Source organism: Apus apus, chromosome 3 (genome assembly GCF_020740795.1).
Source record: "Apus apus isolate bApuApu2 chromosome 3, bApuApu2.pri.cur, whole genome shotgun sequence".
Classification (NCBI taxonomy): Eukaryota; Metazoa; Chordata; class Aves; order Apodiformes; family Apodidae; genus Apus; species Apus apus.
In genome coordinates this window covers 60,925,753-60,953,495 of record NC_067284.1, presented here as the reverse complement: position 1 = coordinate 60,953,495, position 27,743 = coordinate 60,925,753, and the positions used below count along the sequence as shown (strand labels likewise).

The following is a 27,743-nucleotide window of genomic DNA, read 5'->3' as shown; positions in this document are numbered from 1 at the left end:
CCACAGTCCTGAATCATGACATCTGAGAAATGCTTAGATCAAAGCTCTCCACTCACCAGTGGGTTTTGGCCATTAACCTTTTGTTTATGTACCTGCTGTGCCATAGAGACGCACTTATTTTCTTGCTGAACAGCAGCAGGCGTTTAAACAGAGCAATATGTTTTATGACTGTGGGCATGGTTACTTCACATGCCGTTCAACTCTTTTCTTTTTACATTAGGATCCTGAACGTCACTAATGCCTTACAGATAATCCATTAACAGCAGTGTCTCCTAAGTGGCTAGCCATACCATTATTTATAAACTAGGGATACCTTCCTACTGCTGCGGTTACCAATTCCTTCATTTCCCAAGCATATAATCATGTGTTATTATCAGCTGTGGAGCATTTTACATTGCTACAAATTCTTTACTCTGGAATAATCCACATGTGTGTGAGTGACACAAAAACAGATGAATTTTGCTATTGCACTTACTGCAGTGTGTGAGCTGATCTTGTTAGACACAAAATGCAGATAGAAATCTGCCTCACCTCTCAAGCTAATTTTAGTCTCTCCCTCTCTTCTCTCTAGCTGCGTGTGTAGAAAATCACTGGCAGCCTGACAGCGTTCCAGTAACCTGTGCTATGCACAGAGCGGGATGTACTTACTAACCGTCTGCTTGAATGGCATGGGTTAACTGAGCCTGTGGGATTGTGCTTACCTAAACAAAAATACTGCAGTGAGGTGAAAAACAATGAATGGGTGGAGATGATCAGCCCATGCATTTCAGCTAGTGCAATCCAGGCAGCAATGACAGCCTGAAGGTTGCAGCAGCATCGGGATCTGCATTCCAAGTGCACAGATCTTGCAGTCTGGAGTGATTTTACGTGGAGCTGCTCTTCATCTGCTCAGCCATGGCCAGTAACCAGGCCAGCCTGCAGGATGATCAGGGCAGGCACTGCAAGTTCTTGTCCTATATGTTCTACCAGGCAGTAAGAGATCACAAGCCTGTGTGGATGCTGGAAGACATGAGGACTATGGAGTATTTTTACTGGGAGGAAAATGCCAGCCTAAGAACATACTCACCTTCAGAAGCCCTCCTCTATGCAGTGGTGCATAATCACCTGCCTTACGCTCAGTATCTGCTGTCTCATTTTCCAGAGGAGGCTCTCAAGGTGCCCGGGGAACACTTCTGCTATTGCCCATCCTCTGCTCCTCACTTGGCCATGGCAGTCACATATGACAGGAGAGATATCTTGGGACTGATCATCAAAATTGCACACAAGCTCCCCAGCTTGAACTCCTATATCAATAGGACTGGCTGCTTTCACCTGGAAGATGGGAAAACTCCCCTGCACCTTGCCTGCGAACTGCTGAGGTCAGAGACGGTCCTCATCCTCCTTGGGAATGGTGCTTCTCCCAAGATAGAGGACAGTAAAGGGCTTACCCCACTGGATGTCATCCTGGAGCAGATGTGGGACTCCAAAGTCAATGTGGCATCAAAGAAGCTCTGCCTCGACTACCTCTTGCTCTTCATGCCCAACCCACAGTTTAAGATGCGGAAAGTCCTGCAGGAGCATCCGGACCACTGGACAGCTTTGCTGGGGGAAGACAAATTCAACAGCCTGGTGGGGAACACACCTGCTTCTTTATATCTGCAAGCTATGCAAACTATTCTCCAGACTCTTCCCCCATGCCACTTTCCTAAAAGCATCCAGGAACTACCTATACCTCAGGCACTAAAGCCCTTACCATTCTATGGCAAAAAGCTACCAACAAAAAATGTGGTAAATGTTTTTCCTTGACTTTATTTGTGGGTCTTGGATTTTCAAAGGCAGCTTAGAGGAGCTGGTCATTCACCACCCTCTGCATTTTAGTGTGGTTTTAGTATTTAACCTACTAGGCTAGGCTGGAAAATCCAATATTTTGTGACAAGATTTTAAATGTCTTTTCTAATTGATTGCAGGCACAGCACTTTTAAAGGCAAAAGCCTTCTTTGTGTTCTGTTTTGTTGTGCATGTGAAGTGTTAACTGTAGTCAAGACTACATTATGTTCGGTTTCTTAGCTGTCAGCTGCTATCAGTGTATCTGAATTCCCAATATGATAACTGTATTCTGTGTAATGTACCTCGGTAAAAAGGAGCTACAACTATGTGCCCTGTGGGATTTTCAAATGGTGTAACTAAGGGACTGTGTTCTTTGAGAGCTGGGAGAAATACCATCCCATACCAACAGGGTTCGAATGTCAGGTTTCCTTTCTAACAATGATCCAGCATCATCTAGCAATAAGCAAAAAAAGTCATGGTTCATGCTGAAAGGACACAGAGGTATCCTGCAGCTCTGCAGGATACTTGATTTTACTGAGTTACTTTACAGCGGGCTGTAGCACAGATGACATGAGTTCGGAGTGGGGCAGTGAGTGTACCTGGTGAGGGGCATAGAGACTGGCTAATAGGTAACTGCTAACAGAGAGTATCCTGTCTCATCTGGGAGTGGGGGGGTTGAAGGCATTCCCAGCACTGATGCCTCTACAGATTTGCGCTGTGGGGAAGAAACCATTTTCCCTCCTGCACAGTATAATAATGGAAATCAGAGCAAGGCCAGTGGAAGACCTTTCCTTTGTAAGTGACATTATGTCTTCTTGACTTGAGTTTTAGGGCTGAATCTATCTCCATAAGAGATGTAGCTCACTAACTTGATTTCCCAGTGGGTTTCAGAGCCACAGGCATTTCCTAGTTATCCTAACCTGGGGTATGATCTTCTGCTGTTAAATGTTGTCACTTACCAGGGTGTTTTTGCCAGCCAGATTGAGACAGAGGGCCTGATACTGGAAAATACAAAAGTTCCCATTGACTGCCCCCAACACTGCAGGCAGGGTGTGTTTGCAGAAAGCAGGGCTGGGGATGCCCCAGGGAGCTCTGCTTCACTGCCCAGGCAGAGCCCAGGCAGAGCTCTGTCTGATCAAGATACCTGTCCTGCTCTCCCATCTGTGCTCAGCATCAATGGAGCAGTGGCAGGATCTCATCTTCCTTTGGGAGACATCCTTTATTTTCGGTGCCAATGTTCTCCACTCTTTGTAAGCATAAATCCTCTACTCGGCTAAAGTAGCATAACCCGTTTTCCCAGATCTGTACTGAAGAGAGGTGAAGGTATCTCTTTAAATAAATTTGGAGCTAAAAGCCTCAGGGCACAAACTCCCTTTTGCAAGGCCCTGGCTGAGAAAGGATGCACATTCACATCTCACTAAATGGGATACTTGCTTCATGCAGAAATGGCTCGTGTCTCATCTGGCCAATTCCCTGCCTGTGCCACGGCAGCAGTGCTGGAGCTGCACCCTTTTTCCATCAGCATAGGGAACACTTCTGCTCAGTTTCCCTGTGTGCAGGGTACCTTATATGTGCGAGGACACTGGCAATGCCAGCCATAGCAGAGTGGGGATTTCCTGCAGGGCTGTAGAATGTGCCAGGCATGGCCAGCTAGAACATCCTTTTGGAAACACCAAGATGCTCCTTCTGGACTTCCCTTCCTGTGTGCCATGGAAGCACCTCCGTGTTCACGCTGCCTGCTCTGTGCTGGGTGAAGATACAGGCATGCTTGTGAGATGGAGAAAATGTCAGCCTAGACCTAAAAGTGGCAACCAGGCCATGAAGGGGTTAACCTTTCTCCTGAAATCCCGCAAGCCTGGTGCTGCAGTGTCCTTCCACCCCTGTCTCTGGGGACTTGCCTGTCTTTCCCCATTCCTCCTTGTGTCATGAAGAAGGGTAGGCATGATGGCAAAGAAATTCAGGGTCAATCTTGGAGAGGGTTTTGTGGTGAGTTTGCTCACTTGGCAGCCTCCTTGGCAGGCAGAGGCTCTCACAGCTTGGGAAGCAAAGCAAAGCCCAAGGCAGATTTGCATTATAAGCAGTGGCTTCTGCCAAACCTTGAAGCTCCGCAGCCCCGGCAGTTCCCAGAAACGTGGAGGCAGAGGACAAAGCAGGCACTTGCTGCCCAAGGCTGATGAAAAGAGCATAGCCCCTGTGGTACCTCTGGAGTCCAGAGAAGCAGGATTGGGTTTGTCCCAAGCAACAATGCAGTATACTGTCGCCGTTTGACTCAGGTCTGACAACAATGCTCTCGATCTCCTTCCCCTCCCACCCAAGTAGGGAAGGAGAGAGAGAAAAAGAGAGAGACTTGGCTGGATTGAAAACTAAACTACACAGCTTTAATTAAACACTAATGATAAAAGGAAAATTATATACAGATATATAACTTATATACAGATACAATGATATACAGATATGTTCAGGTATGAGCAAAAGCCTCTCACCTCCCCCCACCCCCAGCAACTCCCACAGCACTCCTGAGACAGTCCCGAGAAATCCCGGAGCTGCTGCTGGAGAAAGCAGAGAGTGATGAGAGTCAGGAGAGCTTGAGCCTGGGGGTCGACTGTGATAGATGGACAGAGTCCTCCCTGGATGCTGGCCATGGACGGAAGAGAAGGGAAGAAGAAGAAGGAAGGAAGTTGTCTTCTGTGATCTCTGACCTTCCTCTGAGCTTACGTAGATATATGGAATGGAATATCTCTGGCCAATTTTCCTGTCTGTCTAACTCAGCCTCCTATGGGAGGATCACAGATCTCCCCGTAGTGTCGGAGCCGGCAGGAAGACCCAGCAGTTAGAAAAATATTCCACTGTCTTATCAGCTTTTAGCTAGGACACACTGTCGCTAGTTACAAGAAAGCTTACTGAAGGGAAAAAAAGAATCAGTAAAAAGGAAAACTGGCTTCATCCTGGCTCAAACCAGGACACTCATCTGGATGTTGGTGGGCAAGAGGCAGAGGAGGCTGGTGATAGATATTAGAGTAGTAGTGAGGCCCCCGGAGCCTCCCAGGGAAGGAGGGAAGGGAAATAATCAGCTGTTATTGCACTGTCTCAAAACCACAAGAGTTTCAGTGCATAAAGAGTTTCAGAAAAGACAGGAGGGAGGGGAAGGCTGTTCGACTTACAAATTAAAGGAGGCAGGTAGGAATTATTTGCATTAATGAGGTAGCATTTTCTAATAAGGCAGGGGGCTGTACTCAGAGATCCAGAGCAATACACTGGGAGCAAGTAGGTCTAAAATGGTGCAGGAATCTCTTGTACTAGTTGTGGATCACTGCAAAAGTCAGAGTTCAGGCACTTCAGGCTTTGTGGGTGGATTTGCAGCAGGCAGTAGGATGCTTTGTGTGCATGCACTTGTCCACGTGTAAGGCTACCCTCTATCCATCAGCCCAGAGAGAAGATCACATATGGATTCTCAGCAGCTCAAGCAACTCAAATTCTGGGGCATGTCTGCATCTGGGACCACAGCCTGGAAGAAAGCTGCTGGCCTGTGGCTGGCCAACATGCAAAAACTCTAGTGTGCTAGCCCCAGTATGCAACACGCAGCTCCTTGTACTGGAAAGATTACTCCACAGCCTTCTCATTCCTCCTTTTCCTGACCATTTTGTCAAGAGATCAAGCACTGGATAGCCCTCAGCTGCTGAGCATCTGACTTTCATGTGCTGTCCTGCTGGGTCGGAGTTTAGGGCCATTGTGGTGATACATTTTTTCCATCACCTGTAGTGATACAAGTGCATGGAATCTCCTGGTTGAACTGGTTTGCTTATCTTGCGGTGACCTGCCTTTTGGTTTGAGATCCCATTTGTCTTTCAGCTCAGTACAGTGAAATTATATCAGATACAGCCAAATCTACCTCAGCCACCACCTATGTTCATTTTTCCCCCTGTTCTTTCAAAGCTAGATCATTAGGAAAAGTAATTATTTTCCACACTTCTCACAACCTGAAAGTCTGTAGTCTTGAAAAATCCCTATGCTTGCATGACAAATATGTTATTGACTTTGTTAATCAAAAAGGGTGCTTAGGTGTTGTGTAGTGATGTTTACATTTTATATATGTACATACTGCATAAGTGTAGCTAAGACTACACTTTCTATATTTCTGAACTTGGGAAAAAGAATAAAAGTGAGAGAGAAATGGGAGAGGGTAAAGTCATTGCTAATCTTTGTATTACAGGTTGGCTCTGCAAGTTGCATATTTTTATTTCAGTGTTGAGGAGCAGGATTGTAAGGATCTGAGTTCTGTTTGTATGTATGTGACTTCAGTTTCAATGAGCATCACTTCAGTGAGCAGAGCACGACTTGGCATGTATAAGGGTGTGTGTACGTGTAAACGTGTGGGCCCACTTGAGCAGCTGTATGTCTGTGTCTCAGTCTGCCCTCTCCTGGTAAAAACCATAACTGACTGACTTAGAGTACTGGTGACACACCAGTGATCAATGCCTTAAGAAAGCAGCCTTTTCATGAGATAAGTGTATGTCCCAAGCTCTGTGCTGCTAACAGGTAAGGACATTTCTTCTTGTGTAAAAAAGCAGAAGCTTTGCTCTGGAAACAAGTGGTTTACCCTACACATCTGCATGGGCTTCTGCTCGCCAACAGACATGATCATCCACCAAAGGGTTTGTAAGAGTGGTCACATTTTATTCTCTAATACTTGTTTTTGTTTGTTTAAATAAAATTTATTAAACATGCATCTTAATCTTTCTTTTCTCTGGGCTGCCAACAAAATTCAGCCACCCATGACTTCCTAACCCTATGCCTCTGTCTATTTCTGCAGCAACATTAGCAGGAAGGACAGGCCAGATTCTGACCCAGTTACAGCTCTTTACTCCTGAAATAATGCTTTTTAATTCAATTCCATCACTCCCAATGTCTGTTGATCTAAAGGAAAACAGAAACACTTTGTGCACATGCATCCTTCAAGACTCCATAACTCTGACTTCAACATATAAATAGACGTTATGCTTAAACCCTGAAAAGATTTTTCATATTTTTTGTACTTTGAATGTATACAGATACATATTTTCCATCTCTCAAATACTGATGGGCATTCCCCTGTTCCCAGTTCCTCTGGCTTTTTCGGGAACAGCATGATCACTGATTAAGACTGAATGTTACTATGCCCAAATATAAATGAGTATTCATTGTATGATACAACTTTCTTATAAAGCCATACTTTTGCAATTTTGGTTTTCTTTTTTAGGGAAAAGGAAAAACCTATCATATAATTGTGTATGTGCATTATCCACTGCATGTTTAAAGATAAAAAAATTGTAACCTGCTGGGAATAAAATATATATACATACCCTGATATAATTGGGTATATTAGTTGTGAAAATAATTTAATCTAATTGTATTACTGTAATAAACTTGCAGTATAAACTTGTGTTCTGGTTTGGTTTGGTGGGTTTTTTGGTAGCGGGGAAGGGAAGGGCCACAGGAGTGGCTCCACTAAGAAGATAAGAGGCTCCCCCTGCTCCAAACCCAGCCAAGGAGCCATTAGAGGCGTGAAAGAACTGATAGAACACCTGTACAGAGGAGCACTTAAAGCAGAAGAGCTGTGCTGGGGACACAGAGCCATGCTGGTGGTTGGTGAGGAAGAAGGGGAAGAAGGTGCCCTAGCAGAAGTTTCCCTGCAACCCATGGTGAGATGGCAGCTGTCCCCCTGCACTCCTGGAGGAATGTGGTGGAACATTCCCTGAAGGTGCCAGGAGGGGTGAACTTGGCCAGTGGACTTGGATTTTTTGGCCAGTGGATTTGTTGCCAGTGGACTCTGATTACACAGCTTTGGAAGACCCCAGTGCCAGGGGAGTTGGCTATTCCCAAAGCTCCCTGTGAGGAACCCATGCTGGAGCAGCTTGCTCTGGACCTCATAGGAAGGACTAATTGAGAGGTTTGTGGAGGGCTCTCTCCCATGGGAGGGACCCTGTGGGAAAGCAGACGAGGACTGTAAGGAATCCTTCTTCATAGGAGGCTGACATGGCAAGAGCCACCAGCCTGTGAAGGGATTCTAATGTCCCCTCCCATGTCCCTCTGTGCCGCTGGGAGGAAGGAGGTAGAGAAACTGGAAACAAAGTAATTTGGGCCTGGGAAGAAGGGAGGGGTGGGGTAATATAATATGCAAGCATTGATCTTCGTGTCATCTGTGCCCTGTTCTTGTTTGATTACTATTAAATTATTATTTTTCCCCAAGTTGAGTCTGTTATGTCTGGGACCTTAATTGGTGAAGAACCCCTCTCATCCTTTGTGAGTGGCCATGGGGCTGTACCTTTGTTATTGTGTTGGGCCCAAAACATGACAACTTGATGTGTCTTTTATTAGCCTGTTTGAAAACACCCATCGATATCTATTGCTTTTGCTTTGGCTCATCTTGACGTTTGATTATTTCATTCTGACTGCTGAGCCATTACCTCCAAAAATGTGGTCTGAGGAAGGTAATATTTTCCTTCATGGGCTTTCAATAGCTGGCTGTGCTGCCAGGGGATGATTTCAAGTGATGAGGTGAAGCCATGTGTCACAGATCTGCTGCAAGGTGGCAATGAATCAGAAGATGGGGCTCTACAGAGGTAAGTGGTAATCAGTTTTGGAGATTTTCATCTTTGAGGTCAGTTCCCAGCAGCTTATGATAAACCTGTTTCCATTGAATATAACAGTTCCAGCAGCCTCCTTTCATGGTCTGTTTTGTATGCTGTCAACAAGCTCCCTTCCTTCCAAAGGTTTTTCTCTGTATGATAAGGCTTCCACCAACAACTCCTTCTGTAGGTTTGGCTGCTGCTGCTGCTGTCCTCAGGCAAATGTGGACCTTGTGGACTGTGCCACTTCCCTTGGGGCATATCTACTGGCTTCCGCGCACAAACACAACCCACCCTGCTCCTCTGCTGCCATGCCAAAAACAGGTACTCAAAGCGCTTCAGAAGATGGTGTCATAGGGCTTGAACTCCACCACCAACTGTACCCACAGATCTCCTCAGTGCACACAACAAGCTATAACCAAAGGAGTTAGTACTTTAGCCTGTGCTTGCATATTGTTATTGTTTTCATGGAGGAATGCAGAGAGGGGAATTGTTTCGCTGATCCCACTTGAAAAAAAGCCAAAACTTTCTCTTTGCCTTCACAGTGGGAGATTGAGCCCTGAACTACTTCACCACAATAATGTGGTTCCCAGAGATGTAAGTTTTCTGTCTTGCTCACTTCCACCTTTCCTTATTTGAAAATGAAGGGTGGATTAAATTTCTCTCCTGCCTTGACAGCTCTGCTGAGACTTGCCATCAGGGCACTAGTGAGCAGTTCTGGACTCACACATCTCTCAGAGCCAGTCTCGTGTAAGTATCAGGTTTTTTACAACTGCAGTTTGTTGTAGCCCACACACCAGCATGCAGCAATATAGGTATTTAAATAAAGAGAGACATTTAAAGGCTATACTCCCTTGAATGGGGAAGAACTGCCAGAATCATATGATGCAATGACTGAAATCCTGCCCACCTCGGTTACTTGAGTGTACCTCCCTGAGTTAGTCACCCCAAATACAGTGATAGATTTGGCACATCTTATACTAGCCCATGTCTGTCTGGCCAGCAAGCAGCCATGCCTTCCGGGAGCACATGCTGTGTTTTGCTGCACCACCACACTTGGCTGATGATACTGATGGCAACGCACGGCTATTGCAGTCCAGCTCCCAAGATGCCCACAATTGTCTCTAGCACTTGGGAAGCCACCCTGAAACCAAACAGCCAGGTTTATCTGGAGACAATTCCCAAAGAATTGGAAAATCAATGGTAATTTTCCAGACCAGGTTCCAGCTCTAGTAAAGTGTTTGAATTTTGCTGTGGATATCCTGTGAAGTAGAGGTTTATTGCTGGTGGGAAGGCTTTTGATGAATTTCATGCATACAGAGAAGATAGCTGTGCTCTGCACATCAGCTCTGCCCACCCACGCCATCAGATGGGCAGATTCCTGTGCAGAGCTGTGAGGAGGATGAATGATTATCAGAGCTGTCGGACTCACAAAAGAAAATCTGAGAGAAAAAAGAGGAGAAATGGATTGGGAGAGGCAGTAGGGCAAGATCCCTTCTGGAAAGCAGCTCCTACAGTTAAACAGAAACAGGGAAAACAACGTGGAGAATCCCAAATGGCTATGCAAGCTATGAGAAGCACAAAAGCATGGTGAACACCCCTTTCCACTTTCTCCTCAAGCTGGACTCGGAGAACAACAGTCTTGAAACCCAGGCAAGATAATGCCCTCACTGTCCAAATTCTGACTGATATCCAGATCAGATGCTCTCTGCCACATACAGAGAGACAGTATAATGGAGCCTTCAGGCTGGTGTAAGCAGGCGCTAGCATAAATGACTGAGAGACACATCTCCACCCTGCTGCTGCCTACCTGCTCCCTACCCCTGCCTTCAACCAAGCAAGCTCGAGCAAAGCTGGGTCACGGTGATATCACACCAGTGCCGGTGCCACCCAACGGTACGGGGACTCTGGTATTGGGAATGAGCAACCAGGCAGGTGGTATTTCTCCTTTCCTAGGTTGCCTTAGTTTCAGCAGTAGAAAATCTTGTTCTCTGATGCAAAATTAAACAGGGGAGACCTCTAATAATGCTGAACCAAGCCCCGCTCTATCATGTGGTATCATATGCTCTATCATATGCACATAATAACTGTTTCCCTAGACAGAGCAGACTCGGTATGCTTGTAACAGTAAAAGTTTCTGAAGTAGAAGAAGAGGCTGACAAGCATAAGAAAAGGAAATAATCTGACTTGCGATTGATGTTTCTATTGCACCAAAATGCCTCAATTCTGATTTGCAATTGAAATTCAAAATATAAGAATTGGTATGGACTCAGTTTTACAAATAAAATCAATCTAGATCTATACAAATAGTTCTTAAAGAACAGCAAAATTCTGACAATGTAATACTTCACTTTTTATTTTTGACCTACGATCATACATTGTAGTGGTAAAGCACTACAAAATATTTAAAATACATTTAAGTTCCTCAAAGTAGCACAATTTTTAAAAAGAAAATAAATATTTTCTTTATTAAAGCAAACTATTCTGATAGCTGAAAGTCACTGTCCAGATTTTTTGTACCAGAGATGTTGTCAAAATAGGAACATAGAAACCACATAGCTGGGTCTACGCAGCACCATGCTGTCTCCAGCACTGGCAATAGAAGAAGCCAGGTAAGGAAAGCACCTGAGCACAGCCACATTCTGAAGCACATTCCCTTCTTAATGGGAGGTGTTAGAAGGTACACCCTTGCCTAGTCCTTCAGTATTCATCTTTTTACCTAGTATCCCAAAATGGTCTCATTCTTTTTCAAGCTTGTTGATACAGTCACATCCACAACACCCTATGGCAGCAAGTTACACTTACCTGCACTAAAGCTCATCTGCCACTTTTTTGCCCACTCAGTGAGTGAGGTCCCTCAGGTGTCCTTTGCCACCTGTGCAGTGTTTGCATACTTGAAAAAGTTCAGTACTGCTGCAAATACAGAGATTTCGCAGTTGACTCCTTTCTCCAGTCATTGGTTATACATTAAACAAAACTGGTTCCAGCTCTGAGGGGCCTCGCTGCTGGTTCTTGTCCATGGCAACCACTAAACCTCACTCTTTGCCATGTTGTAACCAGATTTCACACCAAGAAATAATTCCTTCAATCCTATGACAACTTCATTTCTTTAATAACCTTTGGTGTAGAACCTTACCAACAGCTTTGTGAGAATCCAAATACATTATGCTCACTGGATCTCTCCTTCATCTTCTATCTTTTTAAGTTAGATAAGTCATTTACGAACAATTACAAATTTTATGAAAGTATATTTTGCAGTAAAATCTGTACTGATAGAAGATGTCAGAATTAAAAAGCATTGTCCATCAGAAGGGTCTAAAGAGTTCCATAAATTGTGCAAAGTGTACTTGCAGAAGTATCTCCTGTGTTGCCCCATGTGGCATCACCATGGTACCTCCCTGTCCAGTTTTCCCTTCCTCTACAGTACTTAAAAGCTAAATGTAAGGCTTGTAAAATATAGCAGTGCATATATAGATTGAAATCCTTATTCTCTATACATCTGTCTCTGGTAGTGGAACAACTACAGGTTGGACTGCCTTTTCTACTTCTGTCTCTCTTTACTGACCTCATCCCAAAACTTTCTGAAGGATATTATTGTATCACATGTACATGATACTAAACATAACTAGGACCAGTTGCGAAAGAAGTAGTTAGAGGGTCTCTATCAATGAGAGAATGCTTGTCTCTCTCTGGAGAAACTCTCATCAGAGTGTCTTGAGATTGCAGCGGAAGTCTAGATGATATTTTTTTAAAGTCTCTTCTGATTTTGAGCCTTTGACTGAAGCAGAAAAATGAGCAATTATGGGACAAAAATCTGTTCTTCTGCCTGGAAGGTGTTAGTAACACTGTAAGCAGTCTCTTTTTCTGAGTTTAGAGATCTTAGAGATATGCTATTTTCAGCTGTGATGCATATATTTTCAGACACCAAACTTCTCACTGATACAGTCGATTGTTTGATAAAATGTTTTTTATGGGACTCCTTCAGTGGATAGAACTGAGCTCCAGTGATAGCTATGGGGTTTGGTTTACTTTCGCACCAGCCTGCAGCCTGCATGGTGACAGACAGAGATAAAATTACATTCTATGCATAATTTGGGATTTAATGAATGGAAAGCAGAAATCATAGGAATAAGGAGTTCTGCCTAAATTAAGTTTCTGTTTAAAGGTGTGTTCCCTAAGCACTCAGAATTCCACATGCTTACTTAGGCCAACTCACTCAGATCTGGTGAGCTTCAGGAAGGTGTAAGGTATGATAAGTAACCTACATTTGGGATCAGAGAGGCTAAGGGTACCTTTCCCACAGAAATCACCCAGCTGTCCTTTTGCAGAATTAACAGATTCTAGAAGCAGATTAGTGCTTTGTGTACTTTTTCAAAATATTAAACAGGTTTCAAAAAGTCTCAATTTTACCCCAACACACATCATCATCATCCCCTCAAGTATAAAACATCAATTGAGGGGCAAGTCCAAATCTAGACCTGTCCATGCCCATTCTTAGCCCCTTTTGCAGATGTTTAGACCTGGGAAGCCCCTTCCATCATGTTCTGAGCCTTTGCTCCCCACTGCCTTGAAGGGGATGAACACCCAAATTTAAAAGTCTGCACATGATATACAGCATACAGCATGAAAACACATGCAAACATCATTACTGATATGAAAGAGGAGGACCTGCATGAGTCTTCTTTTTCTCACTCTCTTTTGCTCTCTGGATAAAAAGACCTTGCCTCAGCCAGGCAGGCCTCTAGGTATAACGCTGGGAACAAACAATGTCCCTCAGTGCTAGTGCCAGATTGCCAGGTTTTGCCATGGTTACCAAAGCTTCCACACTGGACCTGTTGGTGCAACTGCTCTAAGATTCAGGGAGGCAACTCCTTGCCCTTAGGAAGATCAGGTTAGACTGTAAATAGGGAACTGCAGCTTTTGTTTGCAGTATCTGCTGCTTTTATTCTCTGTGTGGACCTTTATTCCATCTTCAATAAAATCTAAAGACTGTTGAACCTGGGAGAGCTGCTAATGGATATGCTCTCACCAGCTAAAAGCAAGTTAAAAAGAGCGTATTTTAAAATTAAAGCCCTGCATTTAAGTTTTATATTTAAAATGCTTTAAGTGTTTTTTCTTCTTCTTTCATTCCTGCAGTGCTGCCTGAAAGGCCGGGTTTGTCTGGCTGTTTCCTGATTCGCAACATGGCTCCTTGCATTTTTGCAGTTGGTCCTCCACAGCTTGGAAGTGGATCCACCTAGAACTTTGCTTCCACCTCTCTTCATCCTAAGTACCACGAGACCTCAAATTCCTCCTTTTATTGGAAGAGAAAATAAAGATAGCAACTCATAAAAATGAGGAAACTCAGCTGAGCAACGCAGGAAAATGTAAAAATAAAGGGATTATGAACAACTCTCCCTTCCCACAGGCTTGCTCTGGTTGCTAGAGCTGTGTCACATGAAGTAAAAACAACTTACACCTGTGCAGCTGTTACTGATTATAATTTCCACAAACCACAATTAGCTTGTTTGGGGTTTTGGTTGGCTGCCTTTTTGTTTTGTTTTGTTTCATTTCTGTGGTTTTTTGGGGGGTTGTTTGTTGAAGGTTTTTGTTCTTTTGGGTTTGTTTTGTTAGTGTTTTTTGTTTGGTTGGTTTGTTTGGTTGTTGTTGTTGCTGTTTTTAAGACTCAGTATTTTCCAGAATGAAACCAAGCACCCCAGCGAGTGCCCAGCGCGGCACCTCTCACCCCAGCCAGCCGCAGGGGTGGTGCCGGGACCCTGCAGGGGGGAGGCTGGGGAACCCGGGCTTTGAGGTGACCCCTCTAGCACCAGCCATCACCATGCCCAGCCGATGATGATGGTACAACTTTTGAATGCAGTGTCCAAATGAAATCCAAATAAGCAAAACCTGATACAGGAAAGTAATGCAGGGGCCTCAGGTACCCTAGAAGTTGACCCGGGAGGTGGGATAAATAGAAGGAAATTGTTTTCCCCGGGTCTTGTCGGGGGTCGCTGGGCAGAGATGAGTTACAGCCCTGAAGAGCAGCCAGCCATTTCCCCTTGTCCTCTCATCTTTGCTGTTTTGAGGAACAGGAGAAGCTGTTGGGAGCTGAAGCTGGTGGTGCATGGCTGGGAGGCTTCATGTTAGTATTTAGCAAAGCATGTAAAATCTGGGCATCTGAGGCAGCCCTGCTGGTGCACTAGTCCTGTGCAAAAAAGCTCATTAGACAGAGGAGGAAGAGCCACCATTTTCCTTTTTCTGAAGAGAAGGCTAGTGAGACTGACTGTGACAGGATGTAGAGGAAGGCAAGGAACTGTGGCCAGGCAAGGAAGAGCCTGTGAGCATGGTCAATTCCTGGAGGAAGCAAAGAATTGCTGGGGGGGCTGATACCTATCAGGAGCAAGGAAAAGTACTGCCATAGGTGTCTTAGCTTTGTTTCTGGCACATTTGACTAGATCTCAACTTCCTAGACAGTGGTAGCAGGCCTGGTAGCCTAAAGTCTCAGCTAACAAGAATCAATATGGCTCTCTGAAGCTATCATCCTCTGATCTGGGGGTCTGTCCCTTTATTTTCACTCCTCTCTGCATCAGGGCTAATCAGCAGAGCTTGAAAACCATTAACAAATCAGTTAAAAATAATTTTTATCTGTAAAGTCTAAAATAAAATATCTGTATATGTCCCAGAAGCCTTCACAACCTCCAGTTTTATTAGTATCTCTAAAATAACTTTTTTTTCCTGACTCAAATTCCAGCCAGAAGCACTCATGTATTCCTTGTAGGACTGTTATGTGTATTTCCAATTAAGCAATTTATAAGCAATTGTCTGCAAGGAGCTTTTTTTTCTTAAGGAAATTATTTCTTCATTAAACTTAAACCAAATCTTTTTTATCCCTGCTTTATCTGAAAGCCCTTGTGCCCCCTTCACATATGGTTTAAGTACTGAACTATGCAGAAGGAGATTAATCATCTTGTATCCCAACAAGTAGGAGCTGCATCAGCCACACAGGGAATAAGCTTTTCAGTGTTTATTTTCTGAGAGAAGTAAAAGTCAGATCAATAGACACTTTCAAGCTAGTTGCCTTTGCCAGAGGCAACCCAGACAATCATGAGCCCTTTTGAAATTGAGTCATGAAGAACTGCAGAAGATAAAATGAAGACACTCAAGAAGAAAAAAAAAAAAATCCCATTCGTAACCAGCTAATCAGTAGAAGTTCCAAATTGCCTTGTTTTCCAGGCTGTGTACCTTAATTGGATGAATCACAGAACACTGAGGGTAGAAAACATAGGCCGGGGAGCTCATAAGAGTCCACTTCAATTCTTTTACACTAGCAGCATTATCTCCCCTCCAGGGGTGAATGTCCCTCCATTTTCTTGAACAACATGCTCTCCTGGTGTGAAGCATGGACTATCATGGAAAATGAAGAGCAAAAATGATGTATGATTGACTTGAGCTACTAGTGCTCTATTCTTGTTTTTGTCACTGAATCCAACTACACTTTCTGACCACTTTCTGGTCATGACAAAATAGCATGTGTTGCACTGAGCAGCACGAGGGACCAACTTCAAAGTGATGGCCCACATACCAGTACTCGGAATTGATGCATCAGACAGCTTTCTGGTGAGGTAATAGGAAGACATCATGGCCCTTGGGCACTCCTGGGAGGAAACCCCTTGTTAGTGTAATAGGTAAACTGCATTCTCTTGATCTCTATCCAAATCATATTAGAAGGAGACAGCCTAACAGTGAGATGGTTTCTGAATGTTTAAGATTGATACCTGGTATAAGTTTATAGTAACAAATGTAGAGATGTGGAAGAACTCATAATAGAAAATGTAATCCGTACAGTTAGTAAACAGCTAACATATAGAAATGGATAAGAGACAAACACATTGTGTCAAGCCAATGCCAATGCTTCACTTGCAAATGGCCGGTGGAAAATGTGTCATGTATTCCAGTAGAACCAGCAGCCTTACATATTTCTCCCAGGAATGGATGTGTAAAATGACTGATGGTCATGGAGCTTCTAGTGGTGTGTTCAACTGTATAGTTCAATCTAGACATTGCATAGTTCAGTGAAGAGACAATGAGTTCAGAATGAGCTTAAAACCTTGAGGTTTCTTTCTCAGTTTCTGTACATCATGCCACGCTCAGTAACACCATATATCATCTCCCTTTCTGTTACTGACTGAATATTTTTTTAGCAGCACTAGGAGTAAATGCATGGTTGTAGTTGCCTTAACAGGCATAATGTCATTGTGTATTTTTGTTACTCTAGTTTTACAATGTCTGTCTCTGTCTTAAAGGGAAATAAGTTTTGAAGAGGGATTTGAAGGAAGATGGAGTAATATGTGTCATTGTGCATGGCTCCTGGGACAGCGACATCTTACTGGCAAATGGAGAGTCACTGATCTGCTAGGTCAAAACAAAAAATTTCACTTATGTCATGGCAGTGTAAGAGAAAGGAAGAGGACAGAGTGACAAAGAAGTTGCACTTGGTCCTCAGAGTCAGCATTGTTGTTAGAATGGTGAGAAGAACAGCAAAGTGAATGTCAGAAACAGATAAGCAGGTTGATAAAGGCACTGTGGAAAGCATAGATGTTTAGAAAATAATACTGTAGTGGGAAATCAAGGATGAGGAATGAAAGTAAGTTAATGATACTATCATTATGTAGGGCATAAGATCGATCTGGAAGCTTTGCTTTGGGTTGGCTGCAGTGTCAGAGAGTCTAGGAAGAGAGAAGATAATGTAAAGATAAGGTAAAAGTGGGCGAGACCATGATCTGTCCTGAGTCTTAGAAACATTGCAGAAGAAGAATCATTAGTATTTAGGCATAGCTTAATATGTAAAATAGTATAAAGAGCAACCAGAGCTGTCTGGCTATTAACCTGAAGGAAGAGGGCATTGCAGTATCTTAGTTATAAAAAATAAAGAGAAAAAGATGAGACAGTCAAAGAGAAAGATCAGGTTTTAGTTTGCTTGGTGTTCACTCATCAAGAGACATGGGGGTGGCCATATTGCCAAAGCAAAGGGAAATAGAAGTGGTGAGTCAGATGTATCAGCTCATAGTTACACAGCTGGTATTTGAAGCTGCAGGAAGAGTGAGGATCATATGAAGCTCCACGGATGCATTTCTTCCTGGGTTCTACAGCTCAGATCCCATCAGAACACACAGTTTGACAAACCATAGTCATCACAAACCCACAAAAATATCCTAGAGGCAGAGAAGAGAAAGGGAGAGCAGTGGCCAGATATGGAGCTGCAGGAATACTCTTTGATAGAGGCAGGAATTAAAGAGAAAGCCACTCTCAAATTTAGATCCTCACTGAAGACCTCACTTCTCATGGGAGTCTTTTGTGAGTAAAGGTTTAGGACATGCATCAGCTGCTGTAAAGTCTCTTTTTTTGCCAATCCAGGCAGTACCTAACTGGGTGATGCATAACAACACATGGAGGCACTAGTCATATTTTTGTCTGTAATTGCACTCATTAAAATAATTTTGTTTAAACAGCTTATCTTTGTTGCTTTGTTTGCTTTCCAGCAATATTACTGCTGTTGGATATTGTGGTATCCAAATGCATGTTTCTGACCTTACTCAAGCTTTTGTGAAAAGGGAACCACTTTGTGACATCTTGATTTTTACATGCCTGCCTTAGTCACTGTGATAGCAACAAGCTCCTCGATTGCTCTGGAAACTAGCTTTACATGCACTGTTTCATCTACTCCTTAATTCTTCCTCTGGGGCGCTAAATCTGGACTAAGCTGAAATACTAGGACAATAATTCTTAATCCACTGTGGAACATTAACTGCGTGTTAAGACAGCAATTTGCTGTATATTATGAACGTGGCTCCATTTTGTTTCTTCTCTGGAGATGCTGATTCACTGATGGAAGGATCAGGCAGGAAAAGATTAAATAGAGACAACAGACTCAGAAGTAATAAATAAGGCTGTAGAACCAAACTGCCAGATATTACATTATTTTAGAAGCCATATATAATCATGTCATCACAAGTGTGATGCACACATGCAAGGGAGCAGAGTTAAGATGGTTCCTCAAATCTTATACTGTGCTAGTTCATGAGGTTACAGAGTTCACAATGGTATATTTTACATTGCATCAATCTAGCAACTGGGAATGAGGTTTGCATCCATTTAGCTACAGCTGCAGTGTCTCCTTCTGATTCTCTGTTAACCCCATCACAGCCAAAGTGTTCTTCAAAGGAACATGAGCACTATTTCCCCTGCTTCCCAAATGCAAAATTGAGGTGCTGGAGAAGAGGCAGGTCCTTTAACTCCCTAAGATCAACAGAATATGCAGTAGAAATCAACCATGTTTCCTGGTCCCTGCCTCGGTACACAGCATGTGGTCACGCACTCTCCTTACTAGTGCACTGCTGCAGAGAGGCTACATGGCTGAAACTCAGAAGACACATTTGGATAATGCTTCTCTAACACACACAGAGCCCAGCCTGGGATCACAGGCAGCCTGTCAGAAAATTGTCTCATCACCCTATCTGAAGGGACCATGTTCAAAAACAGACAGCAGCAATTCATCAAAGTCAAGTCTGTTGCTCTTCTCTCGATTTGGTGATATTTCAGTACAGAAAGCAGCTGGACTGATACTGTTGTCCTAGCTGCTTGTTCATGCTGGTGCTGGGAGCTTACCAGACCAGCCTTCCTTACCCTTCCTTGGGACAGTCAGCACATAGGGAATATTGAGCATAGGCAGAAGGAAGGGGCTTACTGGACTCTGCTTCAGTCTTCTCAGGGATAATGGACAAACGGCATACATTTTGGTAGTCTTTTGAGTGCACCAATATACTCCAGAACCAAAATTTTGTCCCTGTAAATTGTGAAAATTAGTCAATTGTAAAGGTTTTCATTCTTCTCTTAGTGGATAAAGGTTCAGAACAGAACCTGAGTTTGCTTGTTCATTACAGGAAGCTACATTGCAATGTTAACATTGACAAAACTGCATTCTTCTTTTATCCTGACCAAACAAATGTCAGAAAGCTGATCTGTGACTGCTCACAGGTTATGAGAGAGTTTGGGTTTCAGAGTTTTCTGTATATGCAGAACTCCATAAAAAGCCCTCAGCTTGTATCTGGGAACCTATTTCACCTAATCCTGACTTGCAAAAGAGGACTCAAGAGAGGGCTTGATATTTACTCCTAAGCAAAAACAGGGGTGCGGAATGCCCCATTTGGTTTTGGGAGTATGTTGTGTAGCTGTGAGAAACTGAACCTCCAAGACATGCTCTGGCAGCGGCCCTGCTCTCTCTTGCAGGTGAAGGTGTTCTCCCAGACCTGGAGCATGTGTCTCTAATGCCCAGCTCTTCTCTTTAGCTATTGGAAGGGCCGGGTCCATATGCCACTGGCTTACAGTGCTAGCAGCAATCACTTCATGCTTTGGGGAACTTCAGTATTTCAAACCATGGTTGTTACTGACATTCTTAGCACATTCCTTTCATTTCTTTCCTCAGACATAGCAATTGATAATCCACACTGTGCTGCCTTATTTCTGGTCAGATTGTTCTTTACATTTTACTTTTAAGGTTTTTTCCCCAAAACTTGCTTAGTAAGAGCTTTTGCATAATTACTCCTCAAGATTTGCATTTCAATACAGTATTAGTTCTTGGAGCTGGCTGCAGGCTCATTACCCCCCGCAAGGTTAATTTGCACAGCTAACTTAATTTAATGATCTGAACACATGAATATGCTTTTGTTTCTGTTTTCAGAACAGCATCTTTCTTTACCACTTTTGCATATTTTTTAAAGATTTTACTAATTCTGTTGCTTCTGCAATATGCCTTAAAATTCTCCTAATTGAAGGGGGCTGCAGTATCAGTCAAAATAATTTTTTGTGTATTTTCTGTATGCTTGTCAGATTCCCCAAGTTTTGCAGCCTTGAGTTAGGCTGATTTGTGACTGATGGTGCCAGAGAGGTGGGTTCTCTTTTTCCTTAGTCATCTGTTTTAAATTATTATCAGTGATGCATTTATTTATCTTCCTCCTTGCACATTCACAAGGTTTCAGCATGACTGGATTTAAAGAGAAAAGATGACAGATTGGACCATATTTACTTTCCAAAATTGTCTTTAAAGTTTCCCTCTGGTCTGGAACTCACTGATTTTATTCTGTTTCTGGATGGAACTGATGTAAGTATTTTCTTCACTCCTCTCCCCTGATAAATGATTCTTTATTTGTAAAGGTTCCTTCATGTTCTGCCTACACTTTCACGTTGCTTTGGGATCATTTTTTAATTCTCCTGTTTCTAACTGTTGCTCCCATTATGATGCCTGGACTGCTGCACAGAATTTTAAAACATCTTCTGTCCTTCTTACCTTTGCAGTTGTTACTTTGCCAGTAACCTTTTCCTTACAAATACTTCTTAGCCTTTAGCCTTTTGCCAAGGTGTCATAATAAGAACAAAGTGGGAAAAAGTACAGATGCTAATGACATCTATTGAATCCTCTAAGTAATGATCCTTGGCTTAATTTCCTGCCAAAATCTGTTGCTGTGCTATCTTTTTGGTCTCTTGCTATGGGTATAAAAATGACCTTCCTCCTTATTTTTTTTCTGTAATTTTAAAAAACTCTTGTTCCAGATAGATAGTTTAATTGCCTTACTTGACAAGTATAACAACCTGAGTACCAATGGCGTATTTATTTGATGATAAATGGAAGGGGAATCAAGTGGGGAGTAAGCTACAGTCACACCATCTCCCTGCATGACCAATCATTTTATGGAGTTATGAACCTGTTTGAGTCTGTCTCTACTAGTAAAAAAATTGGCAAGGTCAAAAACAAACTGCTAGTAAAAAACCAAGGTAGTAAATAAACTAGTAAACTCCTGGCAAGGCACAGCTAAATTCACACAGCCTCCAAAACAAGGTAGCTGCACCAAAATTGCCTATTGGGAAAAATCTGCCGCCTTTGTCAGCTCACAAACCATGCACAGGGATTGTCTGGAAGAGTGTTAGCTGACCCATACCAGGCCTGTGCCAGAGCAATGCTGACAGTTCAAAGGCGTAGAGACTTCCTGTTAACGCCTGTGGCCTAGACTTTATGTCCATTGAGTAGAGTGTATATTGTGCTTTGTTCCTTAATTTTTTTCTGGTGTGATAATGTTGGAGTCAAGACTGGTCAAGGGGACACAAGCCTGTGCTTCCTGCTCTGGGACTGAGGAGAAGGGGAACATTTCCATCAATGCAATGAGACATGATTAGGCTCTATGGTCCTGTGATAGAAGGCAGATGTTGCAGAAGTATCTAAAATTTTTTATAACACTGTCTTCTTATAAACCCTTTCTCTGCAACTCATGTTAGCCAGACTTTGGAATATGTTATCTAAAATTGTTCAACAGCACATAAGAAAGAGAGTATGGCAAGTATGTTGACCTGGTTAAAAATCTTAAAATACTCTAGCTTGGAAATCTTACTTTCTCCAAGCTTTCTAGAAAAAAAAAGAAAAAACTTTTTTTGGTATCCAGCAGTGCCCTTCTAATTTTTCTCTCTGAGCTATGTATTTAAAGGGTTAACAGGCATGAAGATAATGAGGTGATTAAATATTTTATGGAAGGATGACTTTGGTCTCATAGGTGGCATAATGCAGGGCTTAATTAAAAATTAACATAGTGTATGGGTTAAATAAAGGTAACAAATGTGAGAAAGGTAGATCTACTCTTGAATGCTCATTTAGCTTATCTTTAATGCAAATTGTCAATGGAATTCCTGTCATGAAAACAGATCTCTTTAAAAATACATCACTTCTTTGCACACATGTAAACTAAGGAAAGCATGTGCTTCTACCAGGTGAATTTGATGTTAGTCACCTGCACAGCAAAGATAATGTGGGTTTCGAGGTGCAGTCAGTGTTGCTTTCATCTAGGTTCACATTTTATGAAAAATCTTTGTCAGAGTCCTTAATGAATGTGGAATAATTTGGTACTGTAAACTGATGACTAAAGGGCAGACTTGGAGAAACAAGAGCTCAAGACCCACATTCCTTCTTTACCTGTGGACTCATATTGCCGAAGGTTTTATGTCCTTAGCCTTACAATCTCCATGGGATTTTCTGACTTTCTATTGAGTAGAAGCTCAGATAAAAGGAAACTGTGAAAGCAAATACTATTTGAAACTGTATAAAAATGTAAAAAAAATATATTGTGTTTATAAATCATGAGATCCTATTACTATTATTCTCTTGGAGTGGTTTATGGAGCAGTAAAGCCAGAATTCTGTACAGAGATGAAAGTCAATCTCTCCATTCCTGTACCAATATTAGTAGGAAATATTGCTAGATGTTGCAAGCTAGGAATGAATGAAGAAGAATATTAACCAGAGGGTTTTTTTCCATATTATAGTCCCACGTTACAAAAGGAACAAGTTTCTAGTCCTTTTTTTCTGTTTACAAAGCTTCCTTTCCACAGGGAAATAAAGAAGCAGAGGTTCATAACCATTTGGAAGGATAACTACAACATTTGGGATACTTCTAGAGATAGTGACCTCCCTCCCATTAACTCTCGTAAAACACACTTGCATGGAAAGCAGGTGTAGAAATAATTCTAATGACATTTTCATTGTATTTTAAAATACATGAGCAGTATAAGGTCAGCAAAGCTTTTAGTTCATATTTATGTTCCAAAAGTCATTGTCTGTCTCCATTTATTACGCATATACTTTTCAAGGCTAGGTTGAATCCTGATCATCTCGGTGAATTTTAGATCAGTCCAGAATAAGATAGTAAGCAGGCTGTTGAGCTTATTAAATTCTGTTCAGTATCTTTACAGCCAGGAGGTGGCAGAGCAAGTCTAGTTTACGTCGTCTGAATCGCAGGCTCTAAGTATTTTCTAGTCGTAACGGTGTGGAAGGATAGCGAGTTGCTGCGATTCCCTCATTTGCACCTTTTAGTGGCAACTGCTTGCACACCACACTCACAACACTTGCAAGGCTTATTAAGAGGGTCTCAGCGAGCTCGCAGAACTCTCTATGAAATGGCGCCTGGGCTTTTTTTTTTCTTTTTTTTTTTTTTTTTTAACTATAATTTTGTACTGCTGACTCAACTCTGCTGTTCACTGGCAGTTTGACCAGCCCATCTTTTCAGAAGCAAGCATGAGTCTTCTGTATATGAGTGTCCTTGCAGACAGGAGATGTTGGCTTTTGCCTGTAACAGCAAGTAAGTGAAAGCATATCATTAAAGCAAGTGCTTGACAAGTAGTAATATAGAAATATCTCGTATATAATTCTGCATAACTGTTCATACAGATGCCCTCTCCTTCCCTTGGTTACTTAGCACTGTAAGTGACACACATGAAAAGTAGAGACAAAACTTGAGAGGGCAGAGCAGATGAACAAATAAAGAGAAAAAGCAAACACAGAATGACAAACTGGCCCATATCAGCTAGGGTGCTTTTTTTATCAGCATGAGCTGAACTTCGTGTCTTGTAAACTAAACAGCTCTTGGTCAACACGATGGGTGTTGCTGGGAGAAAAACAGATGTTGCACAGAGGTATTGGTAGTAATTTTTATCTGTTGAGAAACTGTATCTGCTTGTGAAATTACTGTCATAAATAAACAATAGGCTTCAGCAAAATCTCTTTTATTAAGAGCTACTGCTGCTGGATAGTAACAAAAAAACCAAAGAAACAGAAAGAAGCCCCAAAACCTCTGGGCTGCAGCAATGCCCGGATAGATATACCTGCCTCCAAAAAGGAAGACATTTACTGTCCTCTGCCTCTCAAGCAGAATTTTGTACATCCCTATCCCTGAGGTAGCTGTAAAAGGGGAGGTAAAATAGGGGCAAGAAGAGAAGGTAGTAAGCATTGCCTTGGGGTTCTATCATCTTTAAGAAAAGACAGGAACACTTTGGACCTTGAATTTTTTTAAAGGACTTTAAAAAACTGAGAGTTGACAATGAAACTAGAAGAAGCTCATTCAGCTATGACTACAAGAGAAGGAGTTGATGCATAGTTTTTTGAACACAGGAACAAAGGCAAGAGAACCATGCTTGAGGGAGACAGGCAATGAGGAGAGGTGAACAAAGGATTCTTTGCACTGAAGCTACTATACTCTAAATTTTGCACTTATTGTCCACCCCAAATGTCTGCTGGTTTCAAAGCTGCAGTGTACTATAGAATCAGACCCTAAATTGATGTAGTTGTCAAAGTCAACAGTAGGAAGCACAGATAGAAAGATATTTGATATCTTCTCCACAGTCCTGCCTCTGGTGATTAGTTACTTCTAGAACTAGTCAGGGGAGGGAGAAAAACTGTATTTCTTCCCATCCCTCTGCTAACAGTTCTGTTGTTATTTAAATTCTAAGAAAGGACCAACTATATAGCTGAATAGAAATCACAAAAAAATATCACTGCTATTCTCCTGGGGTTTTCACCACCCTTCTGCAGTTTTAGCCAACTACAAATAAGATCTATGCCTGGAAAGCTAATCGAGGCACTGCACCCCAGACAGAGACTCAGCTCTGGACAGAACTGCCTGAGTGAGATAAGAAGTCACCTGCCATGGCCTATGTGGCCCCTGACTGCTCTGCTGACACCAGATATAAAGATGGCACCTGGAAGACCAATTTATGTCCACAGTCAACTGAAATGAGAGCAATTAGCACAAGAAGACAGACTGACTGCAAAGAATCTTGTAACTTCCAATTGCTTCTAGACAACTACCACTGAAAGGCTACATATCATGTGGTCCCTTCTCTGAGTTTTGCAAAAAGTTCTGTGCATGTTACTGCAGGTTCTTTCACATCAAACTCAGGTCTGCAGCTGCCAGGGGGTCATGCATTGCTCTAAGCATCCAGGTCCAAATCTCCTATCTAAAACAATAGCATTTGGATTGGAAATGGTATTTTGATTCTTCTCTTTTTTTTTAGTTGCCCCAGGCTTGAGGATGATGTCTTAGAATAGCTGGAATATTTAAAAACTCTGCCAAGCACTGTGCTGACAAAACAGCAATTTGTATGTGCTCAGTATTTCTGGCTTATCTCAGGATAGAGTTCACATGCTGATTGAATCTTTTCCTTTAATCATTCAATGTATTACCTTGAGGTTATGCTCCACTGACACTTGCAAACAGCATCCATCTCTGTCTGTCACAGCCAGGCACAGAAGGAGCTTGAAAGGAATAAACTCCATCTAATAGACATAACCAGCTTGTGCACAGCCTCTCAGGATGGGAGTGATAGTGTTACTGACTGCCATGAAATTATAGGAGGAGGGAATAGAGGTTAGCCTACAGAAAAGGAAATGCTTATGTTTGAAATGGTATCACAAACATATAGTATCACAGGTATTTAATTTGCGGCTTGGTTTGAGAGATCTACAAAATCCAGGAGTAGTGGCAAAGAGACATCTCCTTTTGGTTTGTATGGTTTCAGGTAAAAAAGACCAAATGACACTTTGCAATCCTGTGAACTGAAGTGCAGTGCTCTGTATCACTTTAAGAGAAAGACGTCACGAGTGGATTTAGTTCAAAGCTGTAAGAAAATTGAGAGAGCAGACCGATAATACCAGCAATCACAGACCTTTACTTCTTAAAGGAAAAATAATTCAGCAGCAATAAATAAAAGTACTGCACAAGAAGCTGTTTTGCAATGTCACATGAATATGAGATTAGGAAATGTGAGAATTAATTGTGGACAATTCCACACCTGATTAGCGAGAATATGTATAAATTGGCAGCAGCTAATTCTGCATTTATATTCTCATCCCAGAATCACTAAGTACTTTGTTGAAAGTTTGACAAGGTCTTACTGCATGCACACTGTAGGGAAATGGCTATTTGTATTTCATGGTCCAACAGATTGAAACTATGGAAGGAGCTACTGAAGATGACCTCAGGCAATATTCTGACCTAGGATAAAAACTCAGTACTTTTAGCTTTTGTATGCCACTGCCCAAATAATGTTTTTTCTCACTAGTAAGAAAATCTGTCCAGGGCAGAAAGGTTAGGAGTATTCCATTCCAAATAAGAAAATTCACATGCTCTGACTCTTGTTTTGCTTCCATTTTATACCCAGAATATGTTTACTAGCCTGGTTGGAAGGAACTGACCAACTCTTCTGTATTATTTCTTATCCATAGAATTGTCAAGAGCTGTCTTAGAAAAATATTGAAGCTGAGTCACATACAAATAAAAGAAAACAAATTGACTCTGGCAGCTGCAACAGTGAATTGAACTTCCTTTTTCTGTGCCTAGATAGAGTGTATTGGTATTGGTGTATGGTATTGGGGTGATTTAATTTAATTTCATTTCAGTTTCTTTTTGACATATCATGAAGCCTAACCACGTCTCAAATGGAGTTACTGGAAGAGCAAAGGCTTTTTCAATATACTATAAACAAGAGACTGAGCATCTTACTGCCACATGTAAAGCCACCTACGAGTGTCGCTAGAGAAGTGAACAGGTGTTGTTAAGACCTAAATTCAATCTGTGTGAAGACTTCTGCATCTCTAATGTGTACAGGCAAGCAAGCAGTATTCTTCAGAGGTTAAAGCAGAGGTTGTGTGTGGATCTCCTTCTGACTCTGTTTTGATCAAATGTTCACAGTGTGAAAAACAGAAGTGCTGCATCAATTTTCCTATACATTCAGCAAGATAAAACCTATTTACTGGTGATAACTATGGGATTTCAAAGTGAAAAGTGATGTGTTAAGCAGCAGATAGGACTGTTTTACTGATTGAATTCACAAGTGAAAATATTATAATTTATTTTGAGAAGTATGCCAGTTTTTAAGGCTATAGACAGGGGAAAAAAAGTGATTTTTTTAAAGGCTGAAACACAAATTATTGAATGGCACAATATTACTATGGATCCTGGGAAATGGAGATGTTAGTTATTTTAATACAAGAGCTGTTATGACTCTCTGGCCATCACTAAGCAGATAATACTCACATGGTGTGTTGTTCACAATAATCTGGTTCTTGCTTCTGTTTAACTAACTGTCACGATCCGGTATTCGGATACGTGGCACTTTTTTATTAAAGGTGATCCCGAATGGTGAAATTAAGACGCAAACGAGGTCAGATGTCACACGCACAACAAACTTTTATTAGAGTAACACAGCAAATTCCCTAGAGCGGATAGGACAGGGAGGAAAACAGACAGAAAAGAAAGGAGAAAGCAGAAATACAGAGGACAGCAAGCAAGAGCATAGTTACCACCACGGTCCAGCGATGTCGTCGGTGGGGAAGTGGTTCCTGGTGGGGAAGTGCTTCAAATGCACCCATAGTGTCCCAGATTTTTATACAGTTCTTGCCCACTGCACCCCCACTTTTCTCCCTGAGTAAGGGAGAAAATCCTGCTATCTTCTCTGTGCTCCTCCGAGATAGCAGGGGGGT

The 27,743-nt window shown here is 42.2% G+C and overlaps 1 protein-coding gene across 1 annotated transcript; it reads left to right on the top strand.

The window, feature by feature from the left end:
• Positions 1-614: 614 nt before the first annotated feature.
• LOC127383196 (ankyrin repeat domain-containing protein 9-like) lies at positions 615-7,483 on the top strand. The gene is made up of 2 exons (XM_051615745.1): positions 615-1,767; positions 6,617-7,483. The coding sequence occupies exons 1-2, from the start codon at positions 895-897 to the stop codon at positions 6,623-6,625; spliced, it is 882 nt and encodes a 293-aa protein (XP_051471705.1). The 5' UTR covers positions 615-894; the 3' UTR covers positions 6,626-7,483.
• The last annotated feature ends 20,260 nt before the right edge of the window (positions 7,484-27,743 follow it).

Coding starts and splice junctions, on each gene's coding strand:
- LOC127383196 (XM_051615745.1), top strand. CDS start 895: ATGGCCAGTAACCAGGCCAGCCTGCAGGATGATCAGGGCAGGCACTGC.